The sequence below is a fragment of the Psammomys obesus genome, unplaced genomic scaffold, assembly GCF_907164565.1.
Source record: "Psammomys obesus unplaced genomic scaffold, mPsaObe1.curated_primary_1811, whole genome shotgun sequence".
Classification (NCBI taxonomy): Eukaryota; Metazoa; Chordata; class Mammalia; order Rodentia; family Muridae; genus Psammomys; species Psammomys obesus.
In genome coordinates, this window is record NW_026596057.1 from 31,459,502 (window position 1) to 31,484,488 (window position 24,987).

General features: G+C 37.8%; 1 protein-coding gene across 3 annotated transcripts in view; it reads left to right on the forward strand.

The window, feature by feature from the left end:
• Ptprc (protein tyrosine phosphatase receptor type C) overlaps positions 1 to 24,987 on the forward strand; it is a 117,451-nt gene that overhangs the window by 47,364 nt on the left and 45,100 nt on the right. Inside the window, exons 3-11 of one of the 3 annotated variants that reach the window (XM_055624670.1) lie at positions 5,750 to 5,776; positions 11,067 to 11,195; positions 13,815 to 13,949; positions 16,466 to 16,606; positions 17,323 to 17,394; positions 18,704 to 18,730; positions 20,053 to 20,253; positions 21,924 to 22,055; positions 22,881 to 23,042. In XM_055624670.1, the coding sequence (XP_055480645.1) occupies positions 5,750 to 5,776; positions 11,067 to 11,195; positions 13,815 to 13,949; positions 16,466 to 16,606; positions 17,323 to 17,394; positions 18,704 to 18,730; positions 20,053 to 20,253; positions 21,924 to 22,055; positions 22,881 to 23,042 (1,026 nt within the window). The remainder of the gene's footprint in view (positions 1 to 5,749; positions 5,777 to 11,066; positions 11,196 to 13,814; positions 13,950 to 16,465; positions 16,607 to 17,322; positions 17,395 to 18,703; positions 18,731 to 20,052; positions 20,254 to 21,923; positions 22,056 to 22,880; positions 23,043 to 24,987) is intronic. The other 2 variants (XM_055624671.1, XM_055624672.1) reach the window with 2 other exon arrangements.

Genomic DNA, 24,987 nt, shown 5'->3' on the forward strand with positions numbered 1-24,987 from the left:
TATAGTCGCTCATTCATTTATGTCCACTGGTGTGGCCATGCCATTCTAAGAAGACAAAGCATAAAACTACCTCTTTGCTTTTGCGTTTATCTACTGGTCTCACTTTCATGCAGCCTTTGGGTTCATGGACGGGGTGACGCAGACACACATTCCAAATCTTAAAAACACTCCATAGTCCTTTTAGACTAGTACTCAGATTAAATATTTATTTCATCTTTTCTGCTTCGTTCTTCTGTCCTTGCAAAGCAGACAGGCTTAAATCCCTCTGACATGGTATTCCATGGGGTTCTTTTTCTTTCCTTTTTGTTTTGGAAGGAAGGTTGGTGAAGGAATGGATGATATTTAAAGCTCAAGCATATTCTTTGAAATGTCATTTTCAGTCAAATTGATTCCTACTTTTTCTTAAATCTCTGGTGGCAGACTGAAGGGTGTGACTTCAAGGTAACTTTGATTTGCAATCATTTAAACATTTCCAGTTGTAAAAGAAGCATATTGGGAAAGGTAAATTCAGTTAACAATACACGTGTTAGAATAACACAGCTTTGAAGATCAAGGGCTCTGTTATCTCCATGTTCACGTGTTTAATGCAGCTAGTCAATTCCGCTGGTAATTCACAACAGGACTATAATGGGGAAATGCTCACCCGGTGAATGATCTACAGATTTCTGGTACTCTGGTGCCATCTACTGGAATATTGCTAAGGGGAAAATGCATGACAATTGTTTAACCAGAACAGTAGAGCATTTAATGAATAGAAACACTGAGTAGAGTGTTCGGATTTGTTTGTGTGTGTGTATCTATGTACTTGTGTTTACAGATTTTAGAAAAAGACTATAAAATTCGTAGTTTTAGAAGAGTGATTTTTTTTTCTTTTTACTGTCACCTAGCTATATACTTACTGTTTTTAATTTACAATGATTTTTTATTTTTATTCAGCTATCTTTCATTATTTATTTATTTATCTTATTCATTTATTTATTAAAATTTATTAATTTTGTACCCAAGCTGTAGTCTCCTCTCTTCTCTCCTCCCAATCCCCCCTCCCTCTCTCATCTTCCCTATGCTCATTCCCTTGTCCCCTGACAGAGGAGGCCTTCTATCTGAGCCTCACTTATCAGATCTCATCAGGACTGGTTGCATCATCTTCCTCTGTGACCTGATAAGGCTTCACCACACAGGGGTCAATGATCAGAGAGCCAGCCACTGAGTTCATGCTAGAGCAACCCCTGTTCCCCTTACTAGGGAACCCACATAGAGACTGAGTCTACGGCTACATCTGAGAAGGGGGACTAGGTCCTCTCCATGCATTGTTCTTGGTTGGAGGTCTCTGCAGGGCCTAATAGGCCCAGATTTTTTGGCTCTGTTGGTCTCCTTGTGGAGCTCCTGTCCCCTCCAGGTCTTTCTATCTTCCCTTTCTTTCATAAGATTCCCTGCACCCTGCCCAAAGTTTGGCTATGAGTCTCAGCATCTGCTTTTATACTCCAATCAGTAGTCTTTAGAGGCCCTTTGTGGTAGGCTCCTGTCCTGTGCTCTGTCTTCTCCCACTTCAGATGTCTAGCCCATTTGCCCTCCTGAACCTAGCTGTCCTTCAGCGGAGGAATGGATACAGAAATTGTGGTACATTTACACAATGGAATACTACTCAGCAATTAAAAACAAGAAAATCATGAAATTTGCAGGCAAATGGATGCAACTAGAAAAGATCATTCTGAGTGAGGTATCCCAGAAGCAGAAAGACACACATTTTATATACTCACTTATAAGTGGATATTAGACATATAATACAGGATAACTGTATTAAAATCTATACTCCTAAACAAGCTAAGCAAGAAGGAGGACTTTAGGGAAGTTGCTCTTCAGCTATTTTTATTTTGTCCAAATTCTGTTTATACACACACATATGTACATGTATTGTGTATATATATGAATACACATGTATATACATATATATGCATATATATACATACATATGCATACACACACATATATATTATATATATATGTATATATATAATGCTACTTTTATTAACACATTATCCTAGTTGCACTGGTCATGAGGCACTTTGCAAAGGTTTTATTTCTTAGTACCAGGTGTACTGACAATAGATGGTTGCTGTTAACTTAAAGAGACTATGGTGGTTAGTACTGTCAATATCCAGGGAACATATCAGAATAATACCTGATGATACCGTGACTCAATTGCCCGGCATGGCCCGAGCAGGTTAATGAGAAGGCCACATGCTAACTTAAACACCCCACAAACCCAATCATTTCAGCTCTTTCTGTGCAACAATAAGGGTGATGAAAGGCTTTTGATTTTGGTGAGAATCGATTCAGGTAATTTAGAAAGAATTCCAGAAACATGACAGAAAGTGTTGCAGATATTTAGTTGTGCTATAAATGTTTATGTGACGTCCTCCACCTTCCAGCTTATTTGGTATGTAAAGTATCCACAGAGGTAGCTGTTAGTATATGCAAAAGATCTTAAGTAACATGGGGGTGAATGTCCTTCTGATAGTGGCTTTATAACTGGGCTACTTCTGTAGGGAAACTTTATGGCATTCCTACTTTAAGACTGCAGTGGTTTTTTCGTGTTTTTCCTCTGACATGGAAATACCTTAGGGACATTTATGTGTACTTTGAATCTGTACTGCTGAGGAGAATTCATAGTTTCTTAAAATGATTTTATACTTTGGATGATTTCTTTTTTAACAAAAACTTTATCTGGAGTTATTCTAGATTTTTTGACAGGCTAATACTTTTCATGCAGTGTATAATTTTGTATAACCTTGCTACTGGTGCTGAAAATATTCATGGAAGGATTTTGTAACCAAAACAAGTAACTCTTGTCTTACAGTGGCTCTAAAACAGTTTTGTAGTGCTGGAATTTTCTTTCAAATAAGGTTAAGGTGTGTCTGTGTGTGTCTCTCTGTGTGTGTGTGTGTGTGTTTTCTGTCTCTCTGTCTGTCTATTTCTGTGTCTGTATGAGATACTTTATAAATAAAAGTCATGAAAGTGCTCAGTCATGAAAGCACTTGCCCTGCAAGCATGGAGACCCAAGTCCCCATTCCTAACATCCATCTTAAACAAATAAGCAAGTTGAACGCAGTGGCATGCTCCTTTAAACCAGTGTCAGGAAGACAGAGACAGCAGAGCTCCTTGGGATTGCTCACACCAAATTAGCTGAAACAATGAACACTAGGTTCAGTGGAAGACACTGTCTCTAAACATTAGGTGGTGGAGAGTGATAGAGAGAACTCCTGGCGTTGTCCACTGGCCTCCTCCCATGCATACACACATCTGGGCCTGTGCACACATAAGCACACATGCATCACTCCCCCGTACATAGAGAGGTGCCTTCATATACTGCACCTGGTAATTTTTTATTATGAACATATGATAAGTTTTAAGGTTATAGTTTTTTTGTCACATACTTTGGCTTTATGTTACACATTTGGGTGAAAACAAGCTAATAAATTAGAACTAAAGCAGCACTGGTCCACCCAATGAATGGTGCAGCTAGTACAATTCCTCTTTTCTCCGTGTTCAAAGTCATGCAAGGATTTCTCTACTGCTGATTACATACTAGATAATACACATGCGGCTACCGGCTACAGTAGCTTCTCATTCTTCTCTTCTTCGTTAAAGTAGGGTACATGGATTATTGAAATGTCTTTGCAGATTACCGGATGCATTTGTCTTTTGCATTGTTGACTTTTCAGAATGCCTTTATCAGGCTTTTCTCTCACTTCTAACAGCAGACCAACAAAACAATAATTACACCCTAATCATAAGTGAATAATATGGTGTGAAACTCCTAGGAACCACATGACGATATTGAGAAAAGGCATGTCAAACTATTTTTAGATGTTGAAAAATTTACGTATCTCTCACAAGTAAAGAAAAGGATATTGTTTGCTATGGTTTCATATATTCAGAGCAACTTGAATATTTTAAACTTGTCATACACTATATTCACCAAAATAGCTACAAGTTATTTTTCATCTTATTTAAATGTGATCTACTAATTACTAATATAGTAATATTTTGTTTCTTCTTATTATCTTTTTTGAAAACCAAAATGATTCTTAGACATTAATTTGAAAGTAAATGAGAATAGATTAGGGGACAGGAATCCTCTAAAGAAGAAAATAAAAATAGGTGGAATAGAAAAGTACAAGCTGACTAGACAAAAAAAAAAAAATGGTACAGTCTTTCAAAATATGTGTTTTCAAAACAACAGAGTCATAAGTAACATAGCAATGTCACAGTCATGAATGGACCTTAATTCTGTCACTTCAGTGACATTAAAGCTATTTTTAATTATGAAAATATACTCTGATATTAGCATAATAGCAAAATCACCTCATTGTGCTTGGCTCAAAAGATATGCACATTGATAAGGAATGCACAATGCACGCTTAGTACTTGAGTATGAATGATCAAGAATTAAAGACAAAAACATTAGTTTCATCTATCAAATTATTTGTTAATAAATATTAATAAATAAGTATATATATATATATATATATATATATATATATATATATATATATATATATATATATATATATACATCCAAGTGCCTTTGATGACACTTCTCAGGGGAGAAGAATTTTTCAGATTTGTCTTACTTAAAAAAAATCTTTACAGGAAGCTACCTTAATTCCTTGCCAATCTCTTCTTCCTTTTGAAGACTATTGTTTCAGAGCATGGGTCTGTCTCTTTGAAAATAACTTCCTACTGTTTTTGTTTAGTAAGAAAGGTGACGAAGCCTGTCATTTCACTGTGGGCTGGATTCGTTTCCAACAAACTCACATAGCTTCCCTGTATCAAGTGTAAGAACTCCTGACAGACCCATCTGATCCATGTCATTTGCACATTATTTCAGAGAAACCTATCTCGAAGCAGTTTCCTTTCACATCTTTTCCTCTCACAGGAAATACTTCATCAGCTTTGCCAGCCTTCTCCTTGGACACTCATTTAACCCCCACCATCTCCCTTGGATTTTGTTTCAGCTAGTGTCCATCCCTGTGCTTCAGCCATGATCACCACGAACTCTCACCTCTCCAAACAAATGCTTCTGAAGGATTTATGTGAAATCACCAGCAATTCAAACTCTTCTTCTTCACTTGGGTTTTTTCCTTTTTTCATTGAATGAGAATGACTGCACTCTCCCTTCAGCAACTTAGTAATATGTAGAAACATCCATGTGACCCTTTCCTTTACTGAACGCTTCCTCTTTTCTGCCAAAGACATGCTGTCCTGGGGCTGACCTCTGAGAGGATCATGGATGCTTTTTTTCTCCCACTTATTCTTCCAATGTCATGTTTATATTTTGAGCATCATCATCATCTTTTGTACTTCCCTCAGTCTTTGAATTTTCCAGCCTCTAGCTCAGCTTTACGTTGTGATCATTTTCTGTTGTACAAAAAATAGATTCAAAGTTCAAAAACCTTTCCGTAGCCCTCTCTTTAAAGATGTCACTCTTCTGGCTGCCTCCGTACTGTGACAAATCCCCCACCTTCTCATTTCTTTAGGACAGCACATTAATTCCAGTAGGTCAGCCTGAAGGTGTCTTCAAAATAACAAAATACTATCAGAAATCAATCAATCAATCAATTAATGGGAACATAGTTTCATTGCAACTGAATGTTCTGAAAATAAACATGCATCTTTGAGGTAAAATTACATGTATGCTTTAAATCTGAAACTTTCTAAAATTTTGTTTAATTTTATTATTTTTCAGGAGAAGAAACAACTATATCCAACACTGGTAAGAATTTATATTTTGCTTTTAATGTTTTAGTTTTATCACAATCATGTATTTAATATAGACATAATTTTATATTTATTTGGCAAAGAAAGAAGGTTCAAAGAGGTAAGCTTATAAGTCTATGTGGTTTCTGACTTTAACTTGTTCTTAAAACTCTTTCTAATATAAGGTTTGGTGACTACTTGAACATACTTTTCAATGATATAAATATTATTATGTTTAATTAAGCTTTAACATTTCTTAAAATTGACAATAAATGACATAGCAAGTTTCTAATCCCCTTAAAAATATATATATAAATCGATTTCATTGCTCCACCTGTCTGTTTCTATGCCAGTAACATGCAGTTTTTGTTACTGTTGTTCTATAGTACAGCTTGAGATAAGGGTTGGAGATACCTCTTTTATTGTAGAGGATTGTTTTAGCTATTCTGGGTTTCTTGTTCCATATGAATTTGAGAATTTTTCTTTCAAGGTCTGTAAAGAATTGAGTTGATAATTTGATGAGAATTGCATTGAATCTGTAGATTGCTATTGGCACGATGGCCGTTCTTACTATATTAATCTTGCTGAGCCATAAGCAAGGGAGATCTTTTAATCTTCTGATATCTTCTATTTCTTTCTTCAGAGACTTGAAGTTTTTTTCATACAAGTCTTTGACTTGGTTAGTTAGGGTGACACCAAGGTACTTTATGTCCTTTGTGGCTATTGTGAAGGGTGTTGCTTCCCTAATTTCTTTTTCAGTCCATTTGTCTTTTATATATAGGAGGGCTACTGATTTTTTTGAATTAATTTTGTATCCAGCCACTTTGCTGAAGGTGTTTACCAGCTGAAGGAGTTCCCTGCTAAAATGTTGGGGTCGCTTATGTATACTATCATATCATCTTCAAATAGTGATACTTTAACTTCTTCCTTTCTGATTTGAATCTCCTTCATCTACTTTAATTATCTTATTGCTTAATCCCACACACTTATGGACACTTGATTTTTTACAAAGATGCCAAAAGTATACAATGGAAAAAAAGACAGCATCTTCAACAAATGGTACTCAACTAACTGGAAGTCCACACGTAGAAATATGTAAATAGACCCGTGTCGATCACCTTTACAAAATTAAAGTACAAGTGGATCAAAGGTCTCAACATAAAACCAGACACATTAAATTTGTTGGAATAAAAAGTGGGGAAGAGCCTCAGACTCATTGGCACAGGAGACAATTTCCTGAAAAGAACACCAACAGCTCAAGTTCTAAGATCTAAAATTAATAAATGGGATCTCATGAAATGGGAAAGCTTTAGTAAAGCAAAGGACACTATGAGCAGAACAAAAAGACAGATCTTCATCAACCGTACATTTGATAGAGGACTAATATCCAAAATATATAAAGAACTCAAGAAATTAGACACCAACAAACCAAATAATAGAATAAAAAACGGGGTGCAGAGCTAAGCAAAGAATTCTCAACAGAAGAATCTAGAATGGCAGAGAAACACTTAAAGAAATGTTCAACATCCTTAGTCACCAGGGAAATGCACATCAAAACAACTGAGATTTCATCTTACACCTATCAGAATGGCTAAGATAAAAAGCTCAAGTGAAAACATATGCTAGAGAAGATGTAGAGAAAGGGGAACTCTCCTCCATTGCTGGTGGGAGTGCAAACTTGTACAACCACTTTGCAAATCAATCTGTCACTTTCTCAGAAAATTGGGAATAGCTCTACCTCAAGATCCAGCTATACTACTCCTGGGCATATACCCAAAAGATGCCCCACCATTCAATAAGTATATTTGCTCAACTATGTTGATAGCAACTTCTTTTATAATACCCAGAATCTGGAAACAACCTAAATGTCCCTCAACAGAGGAATGGATACAGAAATTGTGGTACACCTAAACAACGGGATACTACTCAGCTATTAAAAACAAGGAAATCATGAAATTTTCAGGCAAATGGATGGAACTAGAAGAGATCATTCTGAGTGAGGTAACCCAGAAACAGAAAAACAGGCATGGTATACACTCACTAATAAGCAGATATTAGCCTTGTAATATAGGACAGCCATCTACAGACCTAAAGAAGCCAAACACTCAGGAGGACCCTAGAGAGGATGCTTAAATCTCACTCAGAATGTCAAACAAGATAGACACCAGAAGTGGTGGCAGAGAGGAAACCGGATGGGAGTTTATTATAGAGGGTCCTCTGAAAGGATTCACTCAACAGGGGATCAAAGCAGATGCTGAGACTCAAGGCCAAACTTTGAGCAGAGCACAGGGAATCTTAGGGAGGAAGAAAGGGATGGGGCATGGAGGGGGACAGGAGCCCCACAAGGAGACAAAAAAACTAACAGATCTGAGCCTAGGGGTTGCTGTAGAGATTGATGCACCAATGGAGGACCATGCATAAAGAAGGTCTAGAACCCTGCTCAGTTGTAGCTGATTGGCAGCTCAGTCTCCATGTGGATCCCTGAGGAAGGGGAGCAGAAGCTGCCTCTATCAACTGACTGCTCTCTGATCACTCGCTCCTGATGATGTGGCCTTCCCAGGCCACAGAAGAAGATTCAAGAAGTCCCGTTGAGACTTAACAAGCTACGGGTAGATGACAATAGTGGAGAACTCTCCCTTTCAGTGGACTAGAGAAAGGGAATGAGGGGAAGAAGGAAGGAGGGTGGAACTGGGGGAGTTGAGGGAGGGGGATTCAATCAGAATATATAATAAATAAATTGTGAAGAAAAAAAAGAATTAAGAAAATATGTATAAATCAACATGGGTTAATATTTGAATATAGAGAAGAAATCATGATCAAAATATATTGATATGAAACAGGTATTTTCAATAAAAAGACTAATGTTAAAAATTGAGAAGTCTAAGAACAATCTCACACACACAACCCCCCCCCAAAAAAAATCTCACATTTGTTTAAGGACTAATGCATTTTATAAACTATTGGAGCTAGAATTTGCTTATATTTAGGATTAAATATATTTTATTTTTTTAGTTAAAATTTAATTTTATAATGGTTTTCAAAGAACAATTTACCTTTTTCATGTTATGCTTAGAGATCTGACATTAATACATTTTGTATCATAAAATTTTATAAAGTTTCCTACTAAAATTCACGTAATTTTCTCTAAAAGCTTCTGAATTTTGAGAAAAACAAATTTAAATAATTATGAAGTTGTCAGTACTTTAAAATTCAAACCCCAAATCATAGAGGAATTGACCTGCAGGTGATTAACGAGAAATTGAATCCCTTATAAGTTGTTGCTGTAAATGTTTGTTTCCTAATCATGTGATTGACAGTATCCTTAAGAAGGTAAGTGAAAGCATAAAATACAACTGTTTTAATAATTTAAATGTGCATTTCAAATGGAGCAAATATGACATTTTAAAATTGGATTATTGTAAGAATTATTTGTCATTAAATAAAAGTTTACCCTGAATTCTAAAACACTACACAAATACTAACAAATCCCATTCTCAAACTTAAAAGAAAAAAAAAAAGCATGGTCTTTTATTTTCCAGTGTCTAAGCATAGAATTTTATGGTTTTACTGTATGGCATGGAGGCCTGTAGTGCTTGCTCTACAGGACGTTGTGATTGGTCATGACCACTTTTTAGGTGGAATATGGCATTTTCCTTTAGGACATAGAAAGTTATCCTCAGCGCGTGTAGATGAGACGTTGCTGCAGAATGGGGATGGCTGTGGGGTAGAATGGCAGTCACGCCTTACCTTGTTGAGGGTTAAGTTAGAAGTGTGACCCATGATGCTAAGAGAGTGGTGTCCTCAAATAGCACCAACGGGAAGGTAATCAGCGCAAAATGTAGAATGTTTAAAGCAAGGATTCGGGGACAATCTGGAATTGGCAGATTTACGATCATAAATTTTACTTGTGAAACTTGAACTTAAGTGTGTGCAAAGCTATTAATGCTTCTACACGAGAGAGACTTCTCTGAATACCCTTCTTCATACACTGAACACTGAGTTTGCTTTGATGGAAAGTCTTGAGTAATTGCACTCTTCAAAGTAGCATAGATTTCTTACGTTGAGTGTTCAAAGTTATGCTTCTCAAGCTTCTTGTAGTTACTCTACTAAATGGGAGTTTGCCCTGTGTGAGAGAGAACTCACTGCAACATTCTCTCAGGGCGAGAGACCATTGCAACCCTCCCAATACCACAGTTTGTTTAATCTAAAAATAGTCACCAGTAAAGATGACAGTGAGTTAACAATGAGTGGACAGGATTTAAAATCCCTCCTTCCACCTTTCTTCTCTCCTTTCATGATTTTCTGCTCTCCACTTCCTCTTTTTATCTAATTCTCTATTCTTTTTAGTCCATGCATAGTGGACAAGAGACAATTAGTCTGGAATTGTGACCCTGGAGACTTGAGTTATATCTTACCACTGGTTCAATTTGTGAAGATTGTTTTAACCTTTGTTTGATAAAACACACCTAGTTTTGATTAAGTGAATATTCAAATACTGCTATTTTAATACTCAAAGAAATTAATGCATATTAAGCATGGAATATTTAGAAAAAAAATCACACTGCTGTAATTCCAGAGAGAACATGATGTTTCAAAAAACTTAATTTGATGTATTTCTCTTTTTCACACACAAAATACACTTTAAATAAAGAAAAACAGTGAGCTGTTTGATTTTCCCCACTGTGCTAATTCCCTGCAGACAAGGCTCTCCATACATACGCACATCCACTGAACAGGATTGTCTTCAGCCCTGCCCACCACATCACTCATTTAAAGCAGTGAAGTAGAACAATGTCATTTCAGTACCATATGTCTCTGATTAAAAAGTCAAACATATTTTCATAAAAACAGATCATTCACACTTCTGTTTGTAAATGAAATGAACAACAATGAAATGAGAGAGAAGGTCAAGGGAAGTTGCTTTTGAACCATTTTCCCCATCTTTATTTTTAACTCTTATTACATAATTGGTATCTGTCTATATATGTATATAATTCATATCTACAAATGTATAAATAATTAAATATAACCATAACCAAATAATTAAATATAACCATATATAAATAATTAAATATAACCATAACCATAACCATAACCATATATATATATATATATATATATATATATATATATATGCGTGTACGCCTGTGCACATGCCTGTGCGCGTGCAAGTATACATGTGCGCTATAGATCACCTAAGTTTGATGTCTGTGAATGGGGTTGGGAAGTGAGTACATGTTTATGAATGGACGTTTTAGAACATGATTTACAAATTTGTTTTCCTCCATCACTCATTAACACTACAGGACTGAGCACAACAGAGAAGGCCGCTCCCCTGCCTCAAAGTGGCCCTTTGCCTGCTCACAGCACTGCATTCTCACTCCCAAGCATCTCTGAAAGAGGAAATGACTCCTCAGAGGCCACACGCATTCCAGGTGACCATTCAAGCCAGGTCTTGCCAGAAACGTGGGTAATGCTGGTATTCTTACTATGACAGGTTGCCACACAGAGGTTCCTAACCAAATGCTATTGGGGGTGAATCTGACTTTTAAAAGCTTTCTAAAGTAATATACATATGCAGTTTCCAAGCATTTGATTTTTCTTCAATCAATAGATTGGAGATGATAGCAGGTGTCTGTAAAGGCTCCTTAGTGAAAATAATGCAGACATGGTGCTCAGAACATGGAAAGTGTTGGAGGGAAGAGCCTGTCTCTATAACCAGAAGTTCCTCTACTGTCCTTGGATCTCCACATCTGTGCCAGCTGCTCGAGGACCACTTGTAGCCTCCTGCTGCACTAGACAGGACAGATTTCTTCCTTGCGGGGTTTGATAACTTCTGAACTTTCTTGCAGCTACCCTGAAGTGGGATATTATCATTTCTTCGTTCCATTATAGGTTCAAATTATCAGAAATACTAAAGATAGGCAACTATTTTAACAGCCTATTCTGAATTGAAGATTCAGTTTTGAGATGTGCAGTTTTCCCAGAGAAATTTGTACTATTTTTATTCTTAAAACAACCAAACAAAACAAATTATGAAATCTGGTAGGGGAATATAAGATAATACAGCCACATTTATGGCAAATAGCAGAACAAAGGGGAGCTGTTTTCCCAGGGAGCCAGTGGCATTCTCTCCAACATGAACATATTAGAGATTTTAGCTCTTCTTTTGTTCAATTTTACACTTTTAGCATAGTCAGAACATTCATCTGCCAATATGAGGTTGTGCACACATTTCTGAAATAACATCTGTGTTACAGTTTTCTTAGAAATTCAACGGCTTAACAGAACCATTTATCTTGGTCTAAATAAGCAACGGGTATGTACAGCATCCCACAGAAATGGCAGTGTGTCGAGTACAAGGCTGCTAGGGACTGTCTGACAGTCAGCAGTTCAACAAGGGGGTAGCTCTTCTTTTAGCACACGCTGGGCTTCATAGTTCATCTTTATCCCTTCCACCAGCAGAGCAGGCACTTAGGACCCGCGTAAGCCTCAGCACATAATGTCTGATGCTTATAAAAGGTAAGGGTGAAGGATGCTGGCGTTGCATAGAGCATGTGGTGGGGCCGCTCACTTCCGATTTTAATCTTATTTCACGTATACAACACACACACACAACATCCCACTTAACTCATGTCTTTTATTTGAGCACATTAAAACCAAAGAGTTTCAGATAGACCCTCTCAGGAAAAGGCTTAAGGTGGAATGGATTGGAAATCCAGGTGAGTAATATCAAAATACTTTTTGGTACAATTTGATGGTGAAATATTCCTAGAAAATTTTCTTATGTATTCCAATAAAAGAACATATTTTCTATTTTAGAATAGTACTGCTACCTAATGATATTTTAATAGTGTGCTGGGGAAAACGATGTAATTTATGTTTATGATTAATTAATAGTTTTGAATGCAATTACATTTTTCTTATTTTCTGATATACTTAGTGTAAGTCTTTTAATTCATTTTTCTAATGACGTAAACTATTCAAAATTGTCCTGTTTAGAAAATCTTTACAATAAATATCCACATGCTTAAATAACAATAGAGTATCAAATATTATTTTATAAGACAGTGTATGAATTTTGTAACTAAATATAGGATGATTTTTATATATTGATAAGCACCAATACTTAAGATGTTCTACACCATAAAAATTCTACCATCTCAAATCTTTTTTTTTAAATAAAAATTTTGATGATTATTTTACAAGCTCTCAGTCCCTGGCACCCAATTTGCTGTAAGCATGTGTGTGTAAGCATGCATGTATAACTATCTGCAGAATTTTTCCAATGCTGGGTGTTACCAATCTATTAAAACTGCCAGTAAGGCAATTTCAAAAGCTTTGTGTTGACTTTACATGTCTTCAGTGTCTCACAGTGAAACGCTGTGAAATATATATATGCTGACATACATATTTTGTGTGTCCTTCTATTCTTCCTTTGTGGTTTTTTTTATTGTTTATTATTATTAGTTACATTTTATTAACTCCGTATCCCAGCTGTATCCCACTCCCTTATTCCCTCCTAATCCCATCCTCCCTCCCTCATCTCTTCCCTGCCCCTTTCCAAGTCCACAGATTGGGGAGGACCTCCTCCCCTTTCATCTGACCCTGTTTTATCAGGTATCTTCAGGGCTGGCTGCAAAGTCCTCCTCTGTGGCCTTGCAGGACTGCTCCTCGCTTGGGGGGGTGGGGAGGTCAAAGAGCCTGCCATTGAGTTTTGTAATGAGCACTTTGATATGTTTTAGAATTGTAGAGTTTCATACTATTCTGTCTGTAAGGTGGGTTTGCTTCCAGTATCAGTCTGTAGAGTTGTTGGTGAATCCAATAAACTTTCAGGGATTTGGAAGTCAAAGAAGTAACCTGGACAGGTATGTGCTCTTGGGAAAAAATGTGTAAGCAGAGCTCAGGAGCCTCCTTCCTGCCTAGGAAACTTCAAGATATTAATAAACCAGGTCATGTCACACTGGGGCAACTCTGCTCCACTTCGTTGTCTTAGAGTTCAAGTTGCCAACAGCAGCAGAGGTTGACATAACCATCTCACTTTCCAACCTCAGGTTTTTCATCCACGCTGATGCCCCCGCAGCCCGACTTGCAGACTCCCTCTGCCAGAGGAGCTGACACCCAGACACTCAGCAGCAACGCTGACCTCACCACACTCATGCCTGCTCCCGGCGGGATTGACTCACCAGGTTTGGGGGCTCTTTAGACATGTGCAAATATGAAGAGTGCTGAGAGTCGCCTCCCTTTAAGAATGGTGTGAGGAGCTGTGGCCACTTGTTCAATATGGAGCACTGGCTGCTTGATGAATTAGTAACTTTACAGTTACCCTTAAGATGCAAAATAAAGTGACAAAGGTCATTCTAACAGAGACAAAATAATACTCAGGGGCTGAGGCTCCAGCAGTGTTCTATGTTTCTTAGATGTAGCTACTGTTTAGGGAAGACTCTGTTCTTTAGTAATAAAGAACAATGTAGTGAGTCCTTAAGACCTTGAGCAACAAACAGCTGTCAAGAATGAAAGGTTTTCTACCAATGAAGGGGTGACTCTTTACCACGCGGCCTTGTCGTTAGGGAGTGAGAACAACCGAGGCAGATGCTCATGTATCCCATGCGGACATCAAGATTCCTTTTCATTATCTGTTCTTATAACAATGCAACATATCCTTTCATTACTTTTTCCAAACCAGAGTCTAAATAATGTCTTAGTGCCATTTACATGGAAGAAATATAACTATGTCCTTTCTTAGGCCGTAATTCCATAATCCTTGTACGTTCAGTGGCCTGAATGCTTGGAGTGAGTTAGAAATGTAACAGCGGCCTGCTGACTGACAGGAAAGTCTTGCTTTAGGAGGCCAAGTTAGCACAGAGGATTATTTTGAAACAATAATACTGCTCCTTTGGCCTAAAAACTACCACAGACAAAGAGTGGTCTCATCTGCTCCCATCACTCCAGCAGAGTTTTGCATTTGCTAAAAATGGATCTTTAGCAAATCCAGACTCAGAAGTTAGGGACAGAGAGAAGCCATGAACAAGAAGCATACTCTGAGGGCTTCCTGTCACACAAACAAGCCGTTCTGCCAGGAACAAAGAATACTTCTTGGAATATTGGATAATTTTGCTAATTAAGAGATCCATTCAGTGTAAAACACATAATTAAAATGGTAAATGCCATCTTTAAGTGGGGGGGGGCAGAGATGACTTACTTAATAAGGAGAATATTTTTCAATGAGGAGGGAAGCTAGGGATTCTGAAAAGGGTGATAGTGGAAGCCTCGACTTCAGAGACACAAGAGGGGGTTGGGCGGGAGAAGAGTAGGAAAGAGGAAAGCAGTAGAGATGGTGGAGGAAGGCTAGCAGCAGAATTGGCTGCTTTGGAGATTTCACAGGTGGCTAGTTTCTGTGTAAATGACACTGTAACAGGCTGCATTCGTAACCCTCCTACTCTCTTATCTTGTGGAGCCTCCACTGTGTCTGGAACTACTGAATGGATGCTTCCTGTTTTCGTTCTACCCCATGGTTTCCTTAAACCATGGAGTTCAGCAGCTTTTGGAGAGTGGGCCGGGAACAAATTCCATTGGCAGAGATTCATTTCCCTTTCTCAAACGATATGCTCACAAAGACTTAGGGATTCAACCCCTTTGCGATTGGGAGATGCTTGCGTACTCTTTAACAAAGAGGTTTAGAGACCAGCCAAGAGCCATTGACAAGACAGAACACTGCGCCGCAGCATGCGCAAGCCTAGGTTCACGTCGCTGAACCTAGAGATCGTGACAGTGAAACCATCGAACAATAGGAGCTAGCTCAGATTTCTTTTGCTTTCTCCACGGCAGCTGGTGTTGTGCCAGTCATCTTGATGGGTAATTCATGAGCATACATTGATTGCCTGTGCCTGTGTTCCGGCCGTGATGTGTGGGGGTAGCACACAGCAGGCAGGAAGTGCTCTGAAGCCTGAGAGTGAAATTCTAAGCCAGACATGTAGCTCTTTTAGTGTATCACTCAACACTCTTGCCAACAACTGGGAAATAAGGGGATTTTATCGGCATAACGGCCAGTGTGTTGATATAAAACTAAGTTGGTGTCTGCGTGGGAGCCTTCTTAGTAAATGTAGTACTGTGACCATCAGCCAGTAAGGAAGGAAACACCAGGGGCTCAGATACAAGTGAGCATTCAGCTCGATTTTAGGAAAATCGATGCTGAGCACTTGTACACAGGGCTTCTCCACCCAAAGAGGCACACCCACCTAAGATTCTCAGCGGGTGCCAGGCCCCACTTCCTCCTGGGCAACCTTAGCAACCAATCCTTTTACACTCAGAGTTGCGTTTACTCTGTATGTCCTTAGCATCTCCAATACAGAATCCTTCTCTTTGAAAGATTTTTAAGACTACCTAAGGCAGCACTTTCCTGGGATGTTTGACCCCTTTGGACTATCCAAGCTATTTCCCAAAGGCAAAAATGTTTGTTGCTGTTGTTTTCCTGTCAACTAGAACCCAAGCTGTACAGTTTTCACATGTCTGCTTCTGAGTTCATCTTTCTGGGAGTTCTCATGTTGACAGCCCTTTCTATGGAATTGAGATTATGGGATGGGTTAGGGTTAGAGTCTGACTATATATTATACTGTAGTAGGTATATCAGATAGCTCATTGCTTTTCCTTAGTTCAGAAACCACATCCATGTCAGCACGTGGCATAACGACCCCTCTGATTGCAGGTTTAGCAGGGGAGAGGACTACATTGGACACCTTTTCTGCAAGCACAGTCTTTCCTGAAGACACCCCCAGCCTTGCACACAACAGCTCTGCTGCCTCACCTGCACACACCTCCAACATCAGCACCACAGAAGCCTCCTCAGGTGTGACCATTATGTGACGCATGTTTAAGCTTATGGAGGCTCCAAACTTGAGTTTCTTATGTCACTCCAGGCACTATTTTCAAATTTTCCACAATCTTTTTTTTATCTTGATAAGAAATTAGGCAAAAGAAACATATGAGAAAACTTTGGGTGGGGGGAATAGTGTGATTTTATTATTAATCTTGTGAAGCTCATGAAAAAGAAGAGGATGATACACATTAACACTTGTAGCTCTAGGATTGAATCCTACTGCCTGAATTTCCTAGACAATGTAGGACATATGTAGTTTCCCTTTTGTAAAAGTGTTCCTAATAATACTCATTTCATAAAATTTATACGAGACTGTACACGCAAAAGGTTTGGCATAATGTGTGGAAGAAAAGCGACCATCGGTCTAATTAATATCCAAAATAAGGAGAACTGTAATTCAACAGAAAGTGATAGTTTGAGGATAATTCTTTTTTTCAGATAAGAAACAAACTAAGGAATGAATAACTTCCCATTTAAGTGGTGATATAATATTTAAAATTTCTTGAAGTGTGTGTTACCTGAATGGATTTTTACTTAAGTTTTTGGCCCACTTTGTTATTTTGGAAACATATCAATTCAAACTAAGAAAGAATCACTTAGCAAATGATCTTGCCTGAGGAGTTTTTCCTCAAGCCTCAAGATGATAAAAATCATTCACCTTTATCTTTTTGTTCATTTCCTTGCAGGTTCCAGCCTTACCACGCCTGCACCATCCACTCTGGGCTCTACAAGCACTGTTCCTCCAAGCACAACAATAGGTGACAATCTTACCCTCAGTCATGTAGGCACACTGCTGTCACTGCCTGGGACATCTCACAGACTTCCTGGCTTTCTCTACCACAAGGGTTTTTTTCTCTGTGAAATCTAGAGGCATAATCCTAATGGTAGTAAAGCAGAATCTAGACACTGATGCAGCACAGTCCAAGTTGAGACCACTAGGTTATAATGTCACTGCCATGCCTACCAAGATCAGATTATAGATTATAACACAACTTCCCCAAGACTATGAAAACATGTATTATGTGCCCCTATGTCATTATTTAACAATTCACTTTTCCTATGAAGGGTCCCAGTTTATGGTGGAGTGTTTATTAAGGCTCACATAGGCAATAGCCAAGTCTGTTAGAACTCATTTCTTTGAAGAGCAGATGCGGTGTGTGATAGAGTAAGTTTATCAAAGGGGCAAGAAGATGGAGGTGAGGTACCTTTTGGAAGAGCTGTGGCAGTGATGTTGTCTATGGTCATGAAGCCAGTATTGCCAAGCCAACCATTTTTTCCAGATTCTTCCAACTCTGAGAGGATTAGCTGCTCCAGAGTCCCCCCACCTTTTCAGTTAAATCAGTGGTTCTCAACCTGGGAGGCGAATTATCCTTTCACAGGAGTCGCCTAAGACATCAGAAAGCACAGATATTTATGATTCCTAACAGTAGCAAAATACAGTTATGAAGTAGCAACAAAAAAAATTTTATGGTTGGGGGGGTCACTGCAACAGGAAAAACTATATTAGAGCATTAGGAAGGTTGAGAAACATTGAGTTGATGCCTTTATTAATACAAGACGACTACTGTGAAATCAGTTAGAGACCCTGTATCTTGTGTGTGGGAAGCATACAGAGGTTAAACCAGGGAGCAAAGTAGCCCTTAACTTATGAATGACATCTGATAAAAATAAAAACAAAAGCACAGTGCTGCTTTATGGGGGTTTTAATTATGAAAATCTAGTTTGAGACTCACAAAGTAAATGAAGATTTTTAATATTTTGGCAACGCAGGAATTTGTTCCTTTCACCATCCTGACATCAGATCTGTACCCAAAAGTCTACATATTGCTAGTCACAGTTGCTTTTATTGTATACTTTAGTGATTTAGCTGGTTAGTCTATATCATTTGTAAGCGTGAGATGAAAATAAGATATTAAGCAAGCTGCGTTATGTGATAAATCTAAGTAGGTAGACTTTCCAGTGTATAGAAAGTCTATGAAGCAGATTCCCAAAGTTGAACACAGCAGACACATTCTAAAAAAAAAAAAAAAGAATATTTCAGTGATTTTTTTTTATCTTTTATTGCAGCTACCACTGAACCAAAGATACCATGTGGTAAGTCTGTTGACCCCAAGCCAGCCTCTGTCACTTGGGAACAGCATTTTGATTATTTCTCTCTTCCTTCCAAGATTTCAACCTTTATCCATTGTTTCTATTTCCCATGACCAGTTCTAAATCTTAAGAGTCACTATCTTTTTTGTTTTCTTCTTGCCCTGTGATAGAAGCCATGTTCTTCTTCAGGGTCAGTGTTATTCTTCTGTGTTCTTTTGAGTCTCAGCACTGGAGGTGGGTTCCCGTTTGCTCAGAGTCAATGTCAGCTTCTATTTGTTTTGTAAAATAAGAACAAGTAAATAGATGGGAGTAAAGTGCTTGTCACACAAGCATGGGACATGAGTCTGGTCCCTAACATCCATGTGGAAAGAGGAACTTGGTAGCAGCTGTTTGTAATCCTATTGATGGGATGGAGGTGAGAGGATCCTTGGAGGTGCTGGCTTGATGCTACTGTCAGATGACAGAAAGATCCTGTCTCATAACGACAGATCCAGAGAAAGAGAGGAAGATGCCAATGTCAGTCTGTGATCTCCAAACCCACGCACGTATTCTCACGTGCACTCCCTCACATACATGCACAGATGACGATGTATACATGCATGCCCATACACAAGCGCACGCACACACTGAAAACAATTTTAAAATGGGAGTGTATATTAACAGTTGATTAAAAGAAAATTTCACAAGCCAGTAGAAATTATTAACACTAACCAAAAGGGTTTATGAAGAATTTATTATCATATGAAATGATATATATGTAATGGACTGAGTTGGACCTTATGGTCTCTGAATAATTAATAATGAGAGAATTAAATGATTTATAAAGATTTTCAAAAACAAGAGAAGTTATAAAGCAAGAGAATTTTTGAATATGAGTTCACCAGTATTACTGAATTCTTGCTAGTAGCAGACAGTTATATCATGAACTTTAATTAAATATGATGATCAAAATATAGTAGTTTTGATTCTTATGGACTTTACAGTTTAGTAGGAAACATAGATAACAACCTAATAATCATCTGAGCATGAACTGGGATTCTTCATATGAAAGGGGAGTTATGAAATAATGACATAGAGATACAAGATACATTTTTATTTTTCATATTCTTAGGGATATTGTGTTATAATCTATACTCTGACTTGGCGATATTTTGGTGTCTTATCTTCCACTTTCATAGGCTGTATGCTAATTATTCTTTCACTTCTGCTTGCTGAATACTTAATAAATTCAGTCCTTTAAGACCAAAGAGTACGTTAAGGCATTCATATCCAATGCAGTCTCACTCATTCTGAATGACAATACTAATTTTCTTTTTTTTTTCCAGATACAATATTTAAGAACATTACTGTGAATTACATCTATGACAGTACAACTAAGTTTTTTAAAGCAAAGCTGGAAGACAAAGAAAACCCTCTATGTGAAGATAAGGGTTGTGAACGTCTCACACAGTGCTCACAGAAAAAAGTCAACGTGTCTAACGGCTCATGTAGTCCACCCAAAACTGTCGACTTAGATGTACCACCAGGTGAATGCCAATGTCTTTCTGTCTGTGTACTCAGAACAACAGTGTGATTCCCTGTGTGTTCTAGGGCCCTTTGGAGCTACTGTGGCTGGAGAAGAAAGGAAGTCAGCTTTGATAAAGAGAACCCCAGCAAGCATGAAGAAATACACACTTACCACCTGCTTCTCTTGTTTCTTTTACCAAGTGTCTTCCAGGCATGGAGGTTGTGGCAGCACACACCTTTAATCCCAGCACTCCAAAGGCAGAAGCAGGTGGAGCTCTGTATTTGAGGCCAGCCTGGTCTACAGAGCGAATTCTAAGATTTTCAGGGTTACACATAAAAACCCAGTCTCAGAAAAAAATTTTTTTTTTTTTTAAAAAGTGGTTCCAATGGATTAGAAACAGCCTATCTTGTGAAGTATAGACGAGATTTCTGGGTCTTCTTTTTAAATTAAAAGTGTTTTCTTTTGTCTTTTTATTTTTATTTTCTTTTGCAGAAGTTTTCATGTTTATTAGAGAAAAGAACAAAGTCACACATGTAATGTTTTTGAAAAAAATCAAAAGGAGAGTTCTAGTTATGTCAATATAAAAATTGTAATCCCAGGCTATGGAAGGCCAAGGCAGGGGCATTTATAGGTATTCAAAGTCAGCCTAAGCTACAGCGTGAGTTTCCTGCCAGCCTGAGCTACATTGTGAGATGAAAGCTTGTCTCCAAAACCCCAAACAGCTCAACAAACAAGGATCAAAACCACAAAGGTTTTCTTTTTCAAATGTGATAGTCGGTAATTTTATCTAGATGCTTCTTTGTGTTTGATTTATAAAAGTGGCATGGAATCTATTGAAAAGAAGACATCTCTACTAAAATATGCGGTATGGAGATATGTTGTCTCCCCTAAGGATGGCAAATGTCTGAGGTAACAGACAAACTATAAATGGTGACCACACTTTATGGAGACATATCTAAGCACTATATTGTACACAAATTAGCATAATTATGTGTCAACTGAAACAAAGAATTAAGATTATGAAAGACTTCTGAAATACTCTACTGATTGAAATATCAAAGCAGAGGCTGAGACTCATAGGGGCAGATTGCAGGAAATCTTAGGAAAGAAGGGGGAGACAGAAAGACCCGGAGAGTTCAGGAGCTCCAAAAGGAGAGCAACAGAGCCATAAAAACTGAGTCCTGGGGGCCCTGACCAACAAAGGACAATGCATAGAGAGGACCTAAAACCCCAGCTCAGATGTAGCCCATAAACTCAGTCTCCAAGGGGTGCAGGGACTTTCTCTGGCATGAACTCAGTGCCAGCCTCTCTGATCACAGCCCTCTGGTGGGTGCAGCCTTGCCATGCCCCAGAGGAAGACAGTGCAACCAGCCCTGATGAGACCTGATTGGCTAGAAGAGGAGGAGACCCTCCCCTATCAGTGGACTAGGGGAGGGGCATAGGAGAAGGAGGGTGGAATTGGGAGGAGATGAGAGAGGGCGCCACAACCGGGATACAAATTGAATAAATTGTAATAAATGATAATAATAAGGTTTTTTTAAAGATTGTGAACTATATAATCAAGAAGCACCAAACCCTGGGAGTTCTTAGACTTCCCCAAGTGCCATCCCATGCTTGCAAGATTGGGCTTCTAGAGATTGCACGCCTTCACATCAGGAACCTAACCGCACTTCAATGTTTTCTTCCCAGGGCTTGAGAATTTTAAGCTGAATGTCTGCACAATAGCAGAAAAAGCTCACACTTCAATTTGTCTAGAGTGGAAAACAGAGAACTTTTTCTGCGACAGAACAAAAATTTTATACAAATTCCACTGTAGTTCAGGTACGTACTGGGCAGAGAAATTCGATCATCAGAAGTTATTCCAGACTTGGCTTGAACGTTCTTTCTGTACATTTGCTCTCCTCCTCCCACCCTCGGTAGTCTGTGGTAAATTAGAAGAAAATAAGCCCAGTACCTCTGCCGCAGAGACAAATTCACGAAATAGATAACTGGAAAGAACAATCTATGGATGGTAAATATTGCCAGAAAAACAGAATTAAATAATTTTCTTGAGTACTGTTATATACCAGGCATTGCTGAAAGGAAAAAAAAAAAAAAGATGGTATCCATAGTCTTCAGAAAGGAAGCACAATCTTATGCACATCCGGAGGTTATTTTCTCAGACTTCCATCGATAAAAAAACAAGCAGTTCTAGGAATGAACTTGGGTTTCTACTGAGGCAGTTTTTTTTTTTTTTAATTGAATTCGGTGAGGTGGACTCTTGTACCTTATGACAGCAAACCACTTGCCAGAACACAGTTGGAATGACAGAGGTTCGTGCACCTTTGTGCACACACACAGAGGCAGAAGTGTTACTCTTACTGTCTGTCATCAACATGTTAACAGGAAGATGCTAGGCTATGCTGCAAGCTTGTTCCAAAACTGGAAAATATTTATAATGTGTTATCAATTTTTAAAAATAAGACATGATACTGGTTTCTTCTCAAAGTTGAATATTGAAAGTTATTTGTAGAATCTTGGGCTTATTATTTCACCGTTTGAAGAGGCTTCACTCTAAACATTAAACCTTAAACACGTGGCACCAGAAAAGTAGTCCTTACACTATGTATCATTTCCTATACTCACGTGCAATTCTACTTCTTTCAGGCAGTCAACAATTCTCTCTGGAAGTCAACTATCAGGCTCCTGAACCAAAAGTTGAGCTACCCAACCTTACTCCCAACAAGACTTACAAATGTGATATGGAAATCCTCTACAACGATGTAGTATTTTTAACAGAAAAAAAAGATGAGAAGACGGATTTGGGGAGTAAGTACATTGCTTATATTTAAAAATAAATAAAATATCTGTTTTTCTTATGGGCTAGTCTTTTTTTGAGAACAACAGAAAATAATGGTATAGAATTATAGAAAAAATTTAAATGAATTTTAAGGCAAATTTAAAAAATAAGTAATACAAACTTAAATAAAGTTCATGTTCTGTTGTTCAAAATGAATCTCTTTCAAGACTACTGGAAACAGTTAAAATGGTTGACATAGATTATTCCTATTTTCCTCATTTTCTCTTCCATTCCTTTTATAGCACAATTTGCTTTGTATTCTTACACTTCTTCCCCAAATTATGCCCTGATCCTGATAGAACTAAAGGAAGCAAAGAAATTGATAAAACCCAGGCAAATCTAAATGTTTGAATATAAAGTAGGGACTGTAGTTGTCAAATTTCTGACAATACAATTGGTAACAAGGTAAGTCTGAATAAATGGAAAGAGATTCTAGAAATTAACAGAATTTTGGAAGAAAGAAGTAAAAAATTCCAAATAAAATTAAAATTTGCTGGTAAATGTTAATTTTTTAAAATTATGATTAATGAATATATCAACTATGAAGAGGACAAAAATGTCATTGCTTACAAAGAGTAAAGACACTTTTAGAATAAAAATTCTTATATATTAGGAGCAAAAGGAAGAGAAGAAAAGCAGTAGGAAAAGGGGAATAGGAAAGAAGGGAGGAAGGGATGGAAGGATGGGGGAAGGAAGAGAGGCAGAGACACAGAGAGAGAGAGAGAGAGACAGAAGTGAAGAGGGAGGGAGACAGAGAAGGGCAGAGGGAGAAAAGAGAGACAGAGAAGACAAAATAAAAATAAAAATAAAAAAAACCCACCAGAAAATAAAAAAGACACTAAAAGCTGGATAAAATGGTAGACACCTGTTAGCCTAGCTGCTTGGGAGGCTGAGGCACGGTGATCACAAATTGAAGGCCTGCCTGGGCGACCTAGTAAAACCTACACAGTGTGTGAAGGCTAGCCTGAGCTACATGCAGTCCTGTCTTTGAAAACAACCAGCACAATAACAACAGCAACAAAAACCCAACATTATGATTTTCTATTCCTCTATGTTTTGTTGTTGAATTTACTCCTGGTTTAGGTTTATTTTTGCTTCTAATAATATTTTTTCCTAAATTTCATATTCATATTGTTTCACATATTATTAGGGTATAAAAATCCAAGTGACTTTTCTGTATTGATTTTTGCAATCTGCCATTTTTATCAAACTTGTTTGGCATTGTTTTTATCATAAAAGTTCTGAAAACAAAACAAAACAAAACAAAACACTAGCATGACTGTAATTTGTTTCATAGCTGAAGAAAAAAAAGATACCCAAACCCAAGTCTATCCTTATCCTTCCAAAATGACGTTTAAGTTACAGGATAAACAGATAAAATTTCATGCAGGCATTAAAAACTTTCAGTAAGGCCAGCAAGATTGTTGGGTAGATAAAAGCATTTGCTGCCGAGCTGAAGACCTGATCGTGTTCACAAGTTACACATGGTAGAAAGAAAGAACCTATTTTTTCAACGGACACACACGCACACACATGCACGCACACACGCGAGCATACGAATGTGCACAAATACAGAGGCATACAAATAAATAACAAAGATTAGCACAGCCTTTAAAAAAAACAATGTAACATAATGAAACTCTTAGAAAACCAATGTCTATATTTGATAAAATACAAGTCATTTCAGTTAATTGTTTTAACATCTTTATAGAAAAGGATATCGAATGGACATCAGACATTGTGGCTCATTACACACAAATTTCCATTGCTCTAAAAGCTAAAGTTATGAAGGACCCAATCAAAACAATGTGGGATGCTCGTTTTCTATCTTTAGAGTAGAAGTTTTTCTAAGAAATAAGAAAAGAAAAAAAAAAAACACAAAAATCATAAAAAGATCCATAAATTTGACTTCAT